This window comes from Nestor notabilis, unplaced genomic scaffold, assembly GCF_000696875.1.
Source record: "Nestor notabilis isolate BGI_N333 unplaced genomic scaffold, ASM69687v1 scaffold11659, whole genome shotgun sequence".
Classification (NCBI taxonomy): Eukaryota; Metazoa; Chordata; class Aves; order Psittaciformes; family Psittacidae; genus Nestor; species Nestor notabilis.
Genome location: NW_009942496.1, coordinates 95,659 through 111,298, shown reverse-complemented (window position 1 = coordinate 111,298; position 15,640 = coordinate 95,659). Strand labels below are relative to the sequence as shown.

General features: G+C 41.5%; 1 protein-coding gene across 1 annotated transcript in view; it reads left to right on the top strand.

The window, feature by feature from the left end:
* Positions 1 to 15,640, top strand: part of INADL (InaD-like (Drosophila)) — a 146,894-nt gene that overhangs the window by 41,644 nt on the left and 89,610 nt on the right. Inside the window, exons 17-22 of the mRNA XM_010021438.1 lie at positions 7,497 to 7,706; positions 8,701 to 8,814; positions 11,668 to 12,036; positions 12,743 to 12,860; positions 13,904 to 14,060; positions 15,296 to 15,367. Of these exons, the coding sequence (XP_010019740.1) occupies positions 7,497 to 7,706; positions 8,701 to 8,814; positions 11,668 to 12,036; positions 12,743 to 12,860; positions 13,904 to 14,060; positions 15,296 to 15,367 (1,040 nt within the window). The remainder of the gene's footprint in view (positions 1 to 7,496; positions 7,707 to 8,700; positions 8,815 to 11,667; positions 12,037 to 12,742; positions 12,861 to 13,903; positions 14,061 to 15,295; positions 15,368 to 15,640) is intronic.

Sequence of the window (15,640 nt, the reverse complement as noted above, 5' to 3'; positions counted from 1 at the left end):
CTTAATACCTCACCCTTGTGGAAGATGCTGCTCCCCAAATCCAAATAGAGCTGTTGCACTTGGAGTTTTCTGTCTGTTCTCGCTGCCTTTTGCAGTAGCCTTAAATTCTCTGCAGCCTTTTTACCTACCCTTCTGTCTTTTCCACCATCCGTACTATTGCAAGTCATCTTTGGACCAAGTCACTACAGATCGCTGTTGCAAAGGCAAAAAGGCCTGTCCTGTCTGCCCACTTTTCTTCTGCAGCTTTTTCCTGTAGAAAGTCGTCTGTAATTCAGGAGTTTGCTGTTTGATGCACACTCTCCACGCAGAGGAGAGCTCTGGTTGTGTGAAAACACACACTGCACTTGCACAGGCCGTTAAGGGTGCTGGAGGCAGCACTCCTAGCTGGCGGAAGTGCCTGCTGAGCTGTCCTGGTGGATTTTTAGCTCAGGCATTATTTCAGTCTGAAAGCTGATCAAACCCAGAATGTGCACTAAGGCCACTGAGTGTAGGCTGTGTAGGTGATACTGTTTATACTTTTTCCCTTGGCTCATCAGTATTTCTTTCTTTATTCCCACACATCTCTATCCTTTCCTTATCTCATCACACAGTGGCTTTCCTCCATTTCCTTATGAGTTCAGGGTTTTTCTTTCTTATCTCTGTGGCTTTTCCCTGTCGTCAGCATTTAGTGTGTTTTTTCTGGAGCTGCAAAGTCTGAAAGTAGAAGATATTAAGAGTCTAATGAATGTAATCCCTGTGACTTTAGCTCTGTTGAGAGCAAATATAAAAGGCGGATGGAACCTTAGGTTGATTGAGAAGTTTGATAAATTAAAAGATAGTGACATGCACCTGAGTCCACTGCACAGTGACACTTCCAAAACTACCATAGGCAGTGCCTATCTTTGATCTTTTTATTTGAGAATAGCAGTAGTGTGTAAGATCTTTTCCTTTTCATCATTCCCTGGAGGCATTTTCATCCCAAGGATCTGCAGCACATCCCTCTTCCGCAGCAGATGAAGGTTGACGGCGCGGCACTTGCCAGCTCTGCCAGACCTGTGTGGGTTTGAGTAATCACTGGCCACCATGTTCGTTCTTGCTGGAGAAGACTGATAGGATTGCAGATTGCAGATGATGAAAGCCCAGTGTGGGAAACCCATTGTGCCACCTACTCCTACTTTGCTCTTCCTTCACCTCCTCTAGGTGTGGCTCTATGTTTTGTTTATGTTTTCCCCTTTCTCTGTGAATTCCTTTTTCTTTGCTGACATTTCCCACCACAGAGGTTTTGATTAATGCTGACTGCACACTACAGCTGCTGAAATTCATTGCTTTATTCCCTCACTGCAGATCAATAAATACTTATGTTTTATTTCTAGTGCTTTGCCTTAGATCACAGAAAAGTTCAGCGTTCCTCCTTGAATACTGTCCTGTATTTAAGTTTGTATTACTTCAGCACATCAGCCTGGAGTTTATTTCTTCGGTACAGCCAGAGGCTGTGTGTTGTGTAGTCATTTTCCTAAGTAGTCCTGATGGCTGCAATCTAACATGAGTGGAAAAGTCAGGAACAAGACTTAAACACTTTGAGTTTCAGCCCGATTTGCCCATGTGGTGGATCTAACAAAAACTAGTTGAGCACTTTCTCAGAGATGTTTTTTCAGGTTGTAGAGTACCTTTGGTGGTTCCTTTGGCCAACTCCTGTAAATACATTGAAGTGAATGAACAGAAGGTTTGGACCTTGAAGCTCTAATTTGAGGCCACCTTAAGGAGGGAACTGGACCTTGCTCACAGCTGGCTTTTCCTCTCTTCCCCTTCTGTTGGGAAGCACTTAGTGCCTTTGAAAAGGCTGCAGGTTGTTCATGGTTCGTGATTCCTGCATCCCATTGATATTGTTGGTGTGCATGTGGAGGGTGGCTCTGCAAAGGGAGCGAGTAGCTCTTCACAAAATGAGAGCACAGATGAGTATTTCGAGTAATTTCACAACACTGAGCATACAGGTAGGTTACTTCATGTGCAGTTCTGCCTTTGTTCTACATAATAGTAAGACAAACATAAAATGCATTTGGTGCTTGTCATTGTTGATGAGTGTATGTTCCTTGTTCAGTATGTTGTGTTTAAGAGGCTTTCAGTCTGCTATCTTATTCACTTGCAAACTGAAGAGATTTAAATATGGATACGTATGTTAGACCTGGAAGTGGTCCCATGCAAAATGAAGCTGGGTTGCTCTGACCTCTGAGCTCTAACGTGTTTGTTTTGGCTCTCTCGCAGAAACCTGCAGTATACAAATTGGCACTTGTAAAATTGTTCAGATAAATCAAAATTGGTACAAGGGGGGAGAAAAAAAGTTTCAAACTGTCTTTTGGGATCCTTTGCCATGCTATTTTTGATGTGTGTTTTTGTGGCAGCAGGCAGTTTGTTGCTTGAAGCAAGCTAAAATATTCTAGGAAGTCAGGCTAGCTGAATTTAGATCTTAAGTGATGCCAAAACTAATATAGCCTGTAACTAAGTGAGAGTGACTTTGCACAGTGAATGTCAGTCACCCGCTGCTTTGTCTTATATTTTCATGCGAGCCTTTGAAAAAGGAAAACACAAACAAAACCCCAGAAAACGTGGTAGCTGCTCACATCCAATTGAGCTATAGCTACAGCCTGCTGCATAGGGCAGACTGCTCCTTGTCCTCTGCGCGTAGCCAAGGGCTCAGCTGGGGCCGGGGGCTGGACTGATGGGGATGGACTTGTCAGAGCACGAAACGCCTCCGGTAGTGCGGGAGCTGGGCTGGCCTGGAGTGCCCTCTCTTGGCTGCTGCAGAAACCTCACCTTTTGGGAAGGAAGGGAAGAGGGCCGGTTATTGTCATTTTAATTTTCCACCGTGATGGACAGAGGGAAGCTCTGTTGGTTATATTTCCAGATTTGTTTCCTAAGGACCTCTGATACCTAATAGAGTGTGAATCTTTGGTGCCCACGGCAAGTTCAGGTCCTTCTCTTGAAGCCACACTCAAGTCACACAATCTAGCAGCATTGCACGTAGGACTCTGTTAACCTGGTGCTCCTGGGACTCTTAACATTTTAGCAGAGCTCAGGTTTTTAAGAGACTTCATGCTGCTCTGAATCCAGGGATCCCAGAGGCAGCAACTACAGTGGCCTCTGCTTGACTCTGCGCTGCTAAATGAATCCAGAACAAATGAGGCTCTGAAAATAAGAAGAAAAATTTGACACCTGGACTCCAGGAAACGTTTGTGGATTTTGATGAGGAGCAGTAGGGGGGAAGGGAAAACCTATGGTTCAACATAGTTGAATATACGGTGTGCTAAGCATGACTAAATTGTGACTATTTTAAACAAGTTCGTATAGTCTATGGCTGGCTTGGGCACAAAGGAAAAGACAACAGCTACAATGTAGTAGTTCCTCAAAGTTTACCTGGAGGCCAGCATCCTGGACTGGTGCATGGCAGTGGTCAGCTTCCAGCCTTTCTGGAAGTGGCAAACTTTTCTACATGCAATTCTTTTCTTAAGAAGAATTTGTGTCAGTGCTTGTGCGTAAGGGAGTTTGTCTCCTGATAGCTTTACTTTGCAGTCTGATTCCTTTCCCTATTGGTCATAAATGATTATTCGTGTAAAGGAATCCTTCAGTAAACTGAAGTTAAAGCTTCTCTTCAAATGTACTGAGCCCAGTTCATGCCCATTTTAAGATGACCAAGTTTCCTGGGGCTGTCCCGTGCACGCTCCCTGTGCTGTCATGTAGTAACTTCTTGAACTACTGGAGCTGAGTCACTTCTGTATCCCAGCTGAGTACCATTACAGCAACATCTTAGCTCTGGGTTTGGGGAGGAAGCTTCTTCCCAGCCTGTAAACTCTATCCAAGGAAATGAGCCTTTCACTTTAAAGCAGAGGTGAAATCTGGTCCTGAACTGCTAGTGACTTAAAGATCACTATTATCTGGCTTACTGTGAGCCATGCAGAAGGAATCAAGATTCTTAGGGTAGGTGTGCAGTTTAGTAACCCCAAGAGGGCTGTAGCTGGTCTGCTAACATGGAGGTGGCCCCAAAGTCCATCAGGACACTGTCACAGTGAACTTGCCTTCTGCAAGGTGAGAATCTGGTTTTCAGCCTGCTGCTAGCACTGCTTTCTTTCAGAGACAAGACAACAGCCCACACAGCCCAGTTGCACGCACTGTTTACAAGATGTGAGTGTGAATTCAGTGTTTGCTGTCTTGTTCTAGCAGATGTTGGTCTTCAGGGTGCGTTGGGGTTTGAATGTAAATCATAAAGCAAGGTTTCAAAAAAACATTGTTCCTTTTGTTTTGGTAAGACGAGCACAGTGCAATCCACAGTTACAGCCACCCTCGTGCTGAATTGTAGGGGAATATGTTTTCATGATTACACCTTGAAATCCAGCAGGTCTGGGTCTTCACACGCAGCTCTTGCTGCATTCCTCATGGCAATCGCATTGCAATTCACGGGCACCTCAGTGACAAGCACTCAGGGTTTTGCAGCACAGCTCACATTACTGCCTTAGCTCTGTCGCTGTGTAGTTCATATTGCTCTTCTCTTCCTGTACAATAGCTCCCTCTGCTTGAAAACAGCAGAGTAATTATAACCCTCGTTTGTATTTGCCTGATCAACGGGCTTTAATATGGGCCCCTTTTTAAGAAGGTTTCTGCTGCAGCTCTTGAAGCAATTCCCGTACATAAATGGCTTACACTTGTGTGTGTTCTAAAGCACCAAAGATAACTGTGCTGTTCTCAAAGCTTTGCTAAGTAGGAATCCCGTATTATTAGACATAAGGAAAGAATTCTTCCCTGTGAGGGTGCTGAGGCGCTGGCACAGGGTGCCCAGAGAAGCTGTGGCTGCCCCATCCCTGGCAGTGTTCAAGGCCAGGTTGGACACAGGGGCTTGGAGCAACCTGCTCTAGTGGAAGGTGTCCCTGCCCGTGGCAGGGGTTGGAACTGGATGAGCTTTAAGCTCCCTTCCAACCCAAACCATTCTGGGATTCTGTGAACTTTATCTTCATTTTTAGCCTAAGGATTAAAGCTGGTTGGGACACTTTTTCAGCTAAATTATCTCTTAAGATGTAATGATTTATCAAACCCAAAATGTTTTTATTTTGGTGAAAACCTAACTTGAAGATGACTGTTTCTCATCAGAAATGTGGTAGTTAGGCCACTGACCTTGAATATCTGCATAGAGGAAGCTGATGGTGAGATTCCCATGTCCTACTTAAAATGGTTGTGATCGGGAACCCCAAAAAGAGCAGCTTAGGATCAGAGAGAGCAGAGATTTGAACCTGCTTCTTCCACTTTCCCAGACGGTGTTACAATTACTGGGCCAGTCGTTCACTTCTCTGCATCAGTAAGGGTGAGGGCTGGGTTTGTTTTGTTCAATTTTTATCAATATAGCTAAGCCAGCAAAAGTCACGTTATAAAAGCTGCTGTGTCAGCAAAGGTGGAATTCTGCTGAGAGTGCGTTTGCCCATTTAGGGAACCAGCATAAACCTCGCTTGCCATGGCAAGATGAGCCCATGATAGGAAAACTTGCTGGCTTAATTCTATAGCAAAGCCTTCCTAATGCAAACAGTGCCTTGCTCAAAAATGGCTGTCTCAACACCATCCTGGTTTTGCAAAGAAGGCCAAAAGGTTGTTTTTAATTTGCATTGGAGCAAACCCCCAGATGAAAACCATCTCGGACGTCTGTGTCAAACAGGGTGTTTGTTCTGTGGTCAGCTGCCATCAGGATGGTTGGGCACATGGTTTTGGGTGAGGGCAAGGGCTGGCAAAGCTGACTCTTTACACGCAAAGGGCAGAATTTCCAAAATTCAGCACTCTTAAAACAAAATCTCTTTGTTTTTTACGTCCTGCAATCCTTTGGATGCTTCATTTTTTGCATCTTGGAATCCTTTGGATTCTTCTGCGTTCAGGTTTGGTTTGTTTCTAAAGATTCCTGACGTGTATGCAGAACATGGATAGCTTGCTCTTGGAAACAAATGAAATCCTTCCCCCTCGGCATTGTGTGAGGCAGGTTTGAGCAGAAACAGTCGGGGAGCCCGAGCACATTGGCACGGGTTCAGTAGGCAGAACACCATCGCACGGCAGAGGGAGGGTGCTGGGCTTGATTGTCAGCACATGATGCTCACAAGGAAGCCTCTTCCATACAGTGTGGATACCCAGGGTTTGGGAAGATTATAAAATGGCAGGATTAAGCAGTAGAACAGGAGAGAATCATTGCTAATGTGTATTTACTTGAATTCAGCTTCAGCAGGGTTAATTTCAGTTCTCTCATTTCAGCCATTTACAGATATTACATTCATTGCCTCATATGTTTGCACATGCCTTAAAAAGAAAAAACCCCATGTTCCCTAGGAAAGCAATGCATAGTTATATAAAAATAAAGAGTTAAAAAAGCAGTCCTGTTTTCAAATTAACACTGAGGTGCTGAATTCATGGTGGTCTTTGTCATTTGAATTTCGCCCTTTTCTTTTTATTCCTCCTGTGCCCTGAATAAAATGCAAGTCCTGAGGGAAAAGTAGTACATGATTATGCATTTGAAGACCCGGTGCATACAAAGAGCATTTCTGAACTACATGAGCCCTTAGCAAGGGGGAGAAAGGCTAATTCTAATCTTAAAAAAAACCAAACAAGGAAACAAAAAAACCCCCATAAATTTGTTTTATGTATCTTTCTGCCTCTATAGAATAGCTTCTGATCATTTCATCGCACTGAGGAGGAATTTTTAAATGGCCGAATATGATAGAAATGGTGCATGGCACAATGCAGAGGCTAATACTGGGCAAAAAAGTCAAGTGAATATCTTTGCATTAGTTCACAGCCTCTCCAGTGTGTATAATACTTTCTGCTTCACATTCCTTATACACCACTGCAGCATTCCTTGTCTTCAGAAATAATCTTAGTTACTCTTCTGTTGCTGTCCCCTGTTAAGGAGGCTTCATGGTTAGAGAAAATGTCTTTTCTAAGGTGTCACACGGATTTGACAGGAACACTGCAGTAATACAGTGAATGCACACTGCTATTTCTTGAATGTTTAGGGCTTTGCTTTTTACTTTTAATATAATGACATTTGAAATTAAATTTCTACGCTTGCTGTGATTTCTTTTAACATCAGGTTTGCTGCTCTGGAGCTCTTGAATGGCTTACAGAACAGTTATTTTATGTAACATTACCACGTAGCAGGCTGGATGGAGGCTTGTGGAAGAGTGCCAGCCTTGGTTTTCTATTTACAGGTTGGCCTGGCCGCTCCTGTGTACGTAAGAAGAGGGCAGGCAGGGTATCGGTCAGCTTTCAAATCATACATTTCTTAATGGATTAGGCAAGTGATGGAATATCTTCCTTCTGCAAACCTTTCTTTTGTAAACTATAAGTCTTGGCAGGATAGTTAGACAGTCTTTTTGAACGTCTCAGCAATGCTTCAGTAGCATTAAATGAGGAACGTGCTTAAGAGCTCTTCGCATATTCAAAATCCATCTTTTGGGGGCTTTTTTCTTTATAATTCTTTTTTGTTTGCTTGTTTTCAGGATCCTTTAGATCCAACCAGAACAGCTATTGTGATCAGCTCTTTGGTGCCAGGTGGAGTAGCTGAACGTGGGGGTGAGCTTCAAGCTGGTGACCGCTTGGTGTTTGTGAATGAGAAATCCTTGGACAGCGCCACTCTGGCAGAGGCAGTGGAAGTGCTGAAGTCTGTGCCCCCAGGTGCAGTTTCTCTTGGGATCTGCAAGCCTTTGGTGGTAAGAACTGATTCTAACTTTTTCTATTTGGTTCTATCACATGTGCAGACTGGGCTCTTGTATTGGGGGTGGGAATTCAGGGTAGAAGTATGCATGTATGTGGAAAGCACCTAAATCATAGAATCAACTAGGTTGGAAAAGATCATCAAGCCCAACCTTTACCCCAGGACTGCCAAGTCCACCCCTAAATAATGTCACTAAGTTGCTGTTCTTACTCCTCAACGTGTCCAGAAATTCTGGCTAGCTGGCAAATGGGAAGCTTAATGTCCAAAAGATCTGACTGGAAAACCAGCATTCTCAAGTTCCTCCTGAAAGAACATCTATGTAGAATCAGAAAACTCATCTGGACAAACACATGTGCGCTGGCCCTGTGCATAGGTGTAACAAGGTTTGAGCCATTCAGCAAATCAGTTAACTATGTGCTGAAGTCCATTTCACTCCAAGACACTGCTAAGTGCTTGCTTGAGCTCCACTGACATCAAAGAAACTTAATCTGTTTGAAGTCAGGACTGTAAATTCGAGTAGAATTTCCTTTTTCTAGAATCAGGGCTTTGGAACAGACAGTGGTTTACTTGAGAACACTGTAGCATTGTGCATCAAGGGCACCCAGGCAAAATTAATTAGAGCACCATCTAATAGAAAGTGCTTGTAATTCAGAGTGGTAGAGGAGTGGTGAAGTAGGAATGTAGGAAGGCTGTTAAATATATTCTTTCCTTTACTAAAACGTGGTATGTTGTTGTTCATATCATTGTATTTGCCTTTCTTTCCTACACAGCTCTGTATTTTTTACTGTATCTGTACTAACATCTTGAAGACAACAGCTTTTATTCTTTTATCTTCTCCATTTACAACTTCCCTTTTTATAAATCTATAACTTTTTCCCATCTCTCCTCTAATGGCTGGTTCTCCCTCTCCCTTTTACTTTATTGAAAAATGTGGGGATTGGTTATGTTTCTTTGTTTTCCTGGCTCATCATTTTGAATATCTTTCTTAGGGAGAAAGCAAAGAGGAGGAAAACATGCACAGTTTGGATTCCAGCAACGTTAAAACCAGCCCTGGCTCTCCAGAACCAATAGATAATTTCTCAATAATACTTGAAGCACCACAGGTATTTGGTTACTCTTTTCAGTTTAAGTTTATATGGACAGGAAATGACGTGTTAAAGTAAAAAAATCCTATGTCCTTCAGATAAGACTTAGGATGGACTTCAGGCTGGATGCCCCTCTAAAAAAGACTCTAACAGCTAACTGTATACTAATTATATTGTGAGCAGTAAGCAGAGGCATAGCACAAACCAGTGCAGTTCCCAGAGTGCCTTAACAAATTTACTATGCCATTAAAATACCTTGGGTTCCCTTGAATGTGAAATAGGAATGCTGTGTTCTTATTAGTCATAAGTAGTTGGTTCAGCTTGTGAAGAAAGTGGAACACTATTTATTGTAACAACGTAAACCAAAAAAGTAGTCTAGTGTATAAGGCAAGCAAGCAAAGAAATTTGTTCTTCATAGACTTCCTATGTGGTCTTAAGTGATCTCTTTACTCTCTTCCTTAGTTCTCCTCTTTTTCTTATTTTCTGAGAGATAATTCTGTTTATTGTGGGAGGATGAGGCACTAAAGATAGTGAGAAACTCATATACCAAGGCAATAGGCAATAATACTGCAATAGTGACCTGCGTAGAGTGAGAAAGATGTGAATATTTTTGAATTTTAATCTGTTTTCTGAGTGCTGTGCAACATTTCTATTAATTCACATTAGCAAAACACATTTTTTCAGACCAGAAAAGGTAATACATAAAGGATCATCCAGAACTGCAACACAGCCATAAAAGTAAATTGTAGATTTTTCTTGTTGCTAAATATGTCTACTTGTCTCTGGATACAAACATATCTCTAATGCTGAAATGGTATATTAGAGCCAAAAGGAACAATATTACAGGGTAGATGTATATATACTATGTAGAAATTAGGCTGGACATTGTATTTACTCATTTTCATGATGTAAAAGGGAGTCTGCTGTTTTCTGGATGCATAGGAAGGGTTCCTGGCAGAGCAATTACTCCTCTGCCAGCTCAGATTAGTTTTATTTAAGGAGCAGAGAAACAATGTTATTAAGTATTTTTAAATAAAGGATCTATTTTCTCTTTTTTGAATATAGAAACTGGGATGATCAATGTGTACAAAAGACATGCAGAGGTATTTGCTTGTATTATGTTTTACCTTCTGTACAACAGACAGAATTGGTAGTAGCTTAGAGCAGTTGTATAAAATTTCCATCCATTTATTATATCACCTGCTCTTACAAGAGCCAAGAGTGGTGTGTCACGATGGCTTCCACTCTTATGCACCAGCATAGTGCTGACAAAGCCGACTTGGAACTAAAAATAAGGGAACCTGAAGATTTGGTATGCTATAACAGTAGACTTTACTGTCATGTTTGCAGTATTCCCTATTCCATTGGTAGCGTCTGCTACTGCAGTGCAGCACTTGGTGATGATACACACCTAACTGCTGTATCAGGAGATGGGGATACAGATTGCTGTGGGCTTTCTGAGCTAAAGTCAACTCTTTTATATAACAATGAAGTTGGTGCCTCTTGCAGAAGTGTTTGGGGGAATGATGCTGCAGAAGGGAAGTGAAATGAAATGAAGATGGAGAGAATTAGAATCTCTTCAGGCTGGGTGTTTTTTGAGATTGAGTTACACAGGTCACATAGATTAAAGAACCGTTTAATGCTCATGAAAAATGTGCTAATTTCTAGATTGCTACTGCTCTGCTTTCATGCCAGCTGTTATTATTGCATTGTTTCATTCTGCTCTTGCCTGTCTCCTGTTTTCTCTCCTACCTCTCACTTCAACTATATGAACATTTTGGCAGCATCTGGGGTTTTTTTGCTTCTGCATTTGTACAAATCTCACAAACCAGGATTCTGACACTAAAGGTCAGAAATGGTGAAGTACCTCGGGGAGGCTGGGAAGGGGCAGGAAATGGAAAGAAAAACATTTTGATTAAGGATCCCTGAATCTGTAGATTGGTTTCAGTGAAGGTTGGGTTTGGACGTACGTATTTGGGGGCCAAAAGGAAAGAGAGGAGGAGCTTTCTGTGTGTGGCATGCTTCCTGGTACCAGTGCAAGGCACACAATTCCAGCTGCTTGTGCAGGCTCACTCTGGGCCAATGAATAGCACCCCATTCAAGTTAGGAGAAATACAGAGCACTGGAAACTGGGGAGGCATTGAAACATCCCAGAAAACGAACTGTTGAACAACATCTTTCAGAGTGGGTTTTAATACTTTTTCTCTTAGTTTTGTTGTTGTTTTGTTTTGTTGCTTTGTGGTTTAAATTCAGTAGAAAGTTGAGCACTCTTTAAAACAGTATTAGATAATGGACAGTCAATTATGTTCCTTTTTTATGTGGTTCATCCATTTCCCCTCTCCCCCAGGTTAAAATATTGTATGGAATACCCAAGGGAGGGACAAACAAGCGTGGCTTTGGTTTGGTTGGGATTTTTTAATTGATGATGCTGTTGCATAAGCAAGCTTCTAGGTTGTTTTTTATTTAGCTGATGGTATCTTAAGAAAGGTACCAGCGTTCATAAAGCAACAGCAGGTAAGTCTGGAGCACAGAGGTACTTCAGCTGGATTTAGATATACTTTCTCCTGTAGGTTTTATAGTGTTATTTAATAGTTCTCATTCCCTAACTTCAGTCCAGGTTGGTTATTCTGCAACAATATCTAAGATGTGCAATATGAATTTCTTCATACTTAAAAAAAAATTGCAATGTCTACTTTTGGTGTTAAAATCATAAGTCAGAGAGTGTGTTTTCTTTTAGAAAATGCAAAAGGTACAAGATTTTCACTTCAGAAATAAGGCTGTACTTTTGATATAGGCCTAACATAAAACATAGTTTTAAACGAGTTAGCAAGAAACAATGTAAAATCTGTATTCCTGTAATGTTTTATGCAGGGTTTCAGAGATGAAACTCCTTTTAAAGAAGAACTCGTTGATGAACCAAGTTTGCACTTGGGAAGGTCGTTTCAGTTTTCTCAAAATGATCATGAGTGTGAGAAGGAGTCCTGGGAGATGTGTGAATTTCTGAAACCCAGGACAGAAGAAATGGATGAAGAACAGGAAATGTTGGTGGATGAGTATGAAGAAGATTCAGGCTTCCTGAAATATAATGCATCATGTGGACAGAAGACAACTTTAGAGAGGAACCTCAATACAGAACCATGGGCAAAGCAACTTGAGACTACTGAAATACAAGACTTAAGATTCAGTGTGAACTTAAGTCCAAAACAGTCACTGGAATATCCATGCAATAAAGATCAAATGGTAGGGAATGCTTTACTGGTCTCAGTGCTGTACCCTCACCATGGGACCCATACCTGAAGGCAAATTCCAGACCTAAACTCTGTAAAAGAGTCTGTCTAGTGTTTTAATTACTAGAGGAGATCTGGGTACCTCTACTGGGCATCAGTCTATCCTTTTGTACTTGGTGTCTGTATATTTAACTGCTTGAATGAGATACGTGCTGAGGTTGGTGTATTTAAGGGATCCTGGACTTGAATCCTTTTTCCCATCCCTGGCTCGTAGGCTCAGTTCTTTTTTGCAAACTGTGCTAATATGGTGCATGTCAGTAACAGCAGAATCACAGCCACAGAGAATTTCAGGTTTTGTTTGACTTGTCCCTCGCACTGTGTATATGAACAGGCTAAAATGCAGCTTCTAGTGACAGTTTTATACCAGGGTGCACAATATTAAATTTATACATTTGTTACTTAAAAACAACAAATGAGCAAGAGTAAAGGCAAGCAGAAAGATACAGTTGCTTTATATTGCAATTGCACATAACATTTTTCCTGCCTCTTCTTAATATAGTGCATATACAAGCAGTTTGTATTTCATAGTTATCTGAAAAAATATGAATGTAGTTGAGAAAATGTGAATGTTTGCTGTAAAAATCAATGTTCATGTTAAATACCCCTCTATAAGTTGATACCATTGCTTTCTAATTTAGATTTTTTTCTCTTCTATGAAGTGTGAAGAAAATGCTGCTGTAAATTCACTATTTTTGGGAACTACAGCTCACAGTGGCTACCAAGAAGACATATTTGATACTGAAACTACTCAGTCAGGAGCAAAACCCAAGGATTTAGGTTTGTAAGAAGTTTTTTCCTTAACGTATAACTTCATATTTGCAATGTAAATCTTATATCAAAACAGAAATTCTTTCAAATGATAAAACAATCAAATGAAGACTTCTGCAGGCCAGAGACAGTCTGGCTTCAAATAGGTTTCAGCTTCATGATCTTGTTTCCTTCACCAAATCTTCACCTAGAATTGCTGCAAGTGATATTGAAAGTGGCTGCAGCTTTGTCCTGCCTGTGGAGAATCACTTTCTTCTGTGTAGCTGATGTCCCCAGTAGGATTCCATGCACAAGTAGAATAGATCATGCCTGTGATTTCAGTCAGGGATTTGTCTCTGTCACTTTTGATTGCTGATTTTGTAGATTTTTGCACCTAAAGTGACAGGTTCTGGAGGTAACTTTACTGCAACCAGAATTTGCAGGTGAACTCTATGGTAGATAATTGCCCTTTATCTTGGGTTTGTAATCTGTGCTCAGGAGCAGTTTCTCCTTGTCAGATGGCCAGAGATGGGTGGTTAGAATTTGATAGAATATCAACGTGCCTGAAACAGCACTCACTGGTTGGGAGAAAGGAGGTTGGGTTGTTGCCTTTGTCACCTGCATCTTGCACAGCGGACACTGTGTAACCTCCAGTGGTAGACTGATGACTCTTGCCAGGAGCTCTGGTGGTTCAATTAATGTTGATACTTATGTCACCAAAATGACATCATTCTTCTCCAGCATGATGGGCTCTGTGCTAGAGCAGAGCTTTGCACCACTGTCCCTGCATAAGGGATGGATTTGCTATTTCTAATTAAGTGCTATAGTGAGACACTTCTGTCCTGCAAGTTGTACCTAAGCATGTCTCAGTTCCCCAGAGGTTTGGTGTTTCCTGTTACTGCATGACTGCATATACAGCAGAAGCAAGATGCTATAAAATAGTGTTTAGTGTGCTTTAAATTTTCTTTAAACATCTTGTATCTCTAAGCCTCTTGACATCACACAACATGGTGAGCTGAAAGTTACAGGGACAGAGGAAAGAAATGTTCACATCTACACGTTTTCTTCTTCAGGTACAAAGCTTCACATTGACTCTAAAGGACTTGGGCTTGCTGTTGATCTGGAAGCTATTGAAAAGGAAGAACTAAAAGGGGATGATTCTGTTTTCTCCAAGAACCTGGAATCTGGGAGAGTAACCACCTTAGCTCAGCCTAGAACAGCATTGTGCAGGTATGGAGAAAGATACCAGGTTTTGGAAGATTTTCAATTAATGATCTTAAGTGTCTTCTTGCTTTACTTAGCTTACTAATCATTAGAAACAGTAAGATGTACACAGTTGGCCAGTTTTACGACTTTTGCCCAGGGAGCTGAGTTTTGTCTTACAATCTTATTGAATCTTTAAATCCCATATTTCCTCCCCTGAGTACAGTGCAAATGGCTCTGCCACATGCTTCACTCTGCTCCATAATGAAGGGACTATGGATGGATGTGGCCTAGAGGAGAGGGATGTAGTCTTTACCAGCAGTTTTGGTCATTACTGCTTAAAGAGCTCTGTCCTCTTGATTTTCCCTTTCCTTTATTCTTCCTCTTGGGAAGAGCAGTTCAGCCATGGCTTTCAGTCCTGTGCAGGAAGTTTTAGTCTTGCTAGTGATGCTGAGAAACCTTGAGCTGGCACTGGTTGTAGATACTTGCTACATCTGTCAAGTGTCCTATTCTTTCCTCACCAGTTTTGGTTGAGTGAGTCTGCTTCTGGTGTCTATTGATTCAAATCCTCAGTAATTCCCTAATTCATCTGTAATCTTCCCTCAGAGGGATAGCAGCTCAACAATAAGGTGAGGGGATTATTCCTCCACCATGACATCCTACTTCCTTTTTGCATTTAAGAGTAGCATTTACAGCTCTCAGGATCTACAGAAAATGTGTGCGAGGATGTATTGTTTCAACTTTTCTTTGGGGGCATGCAATTCCTTACTTCCATTCCTATTCTGTGAATAGGTGAGTCACATGTAGTATGAAAGTTTAAGATCCTGTTCTGGAGTGTTTAATGGAACACACAGGATGTGTTCTCCCACTTGCATCATGATCTGCTTTCTGGTCACCTAGGCTGGTTCTACGATGTTTATATCCCTCTCTAAGAATCACAGCATATTTATCAGCAAGTAAATGTTAATTGCTTAAATAGTCATTTAGAATGAGTAAATGCAGTACAGATTTGTATATCACAGAGCAGCTTATAAATTTGGCCTGCCCATCATGTTTATTTCTGGAGCATTCCTTAAGTACATTTAAACCTAAATACAAAAATTCCTGTCTGGTCTGTTGACTCTGCACATTTGGTTTCAACTGGTCAGTGTGAGAAGGCGTTGCTGTCTCACTGCCAGATACAAAATATGTCAGGACTTGTGACCTGGCATGGCTGATGCCTTCTTTCTTTTTCATTCCTTCCCCTCTCTGCCCCCAATTAGTGAATTACCTGAGAGAGAAGAAGGAGAAGGAGAAGAAACGCCAAACTTCAGCCACTGGGGACCACCACGGACGTATGTTCAGATGATTAATTATTTCTTCCCATTTACCTTATGTCTTTTTTTCTGTGAGCCTGGTTAGTTCTTGTGGGTTTTTTTTTCTCCCCTCCTCTGCCAATAACGTTAAGGTACTTGTGTACCTTGGGCTTTCTTAGATACAGTGAATTCTTAACAGATGTTCAGCAAAATTATGCCTTCTATTTATCCAGCTGACTTGGGAAAGCTTGGCGGGTTTACGTTGTGGATGACCTACAAGCTCTTGCTCATTTAATAACTATTAGGTGTGAA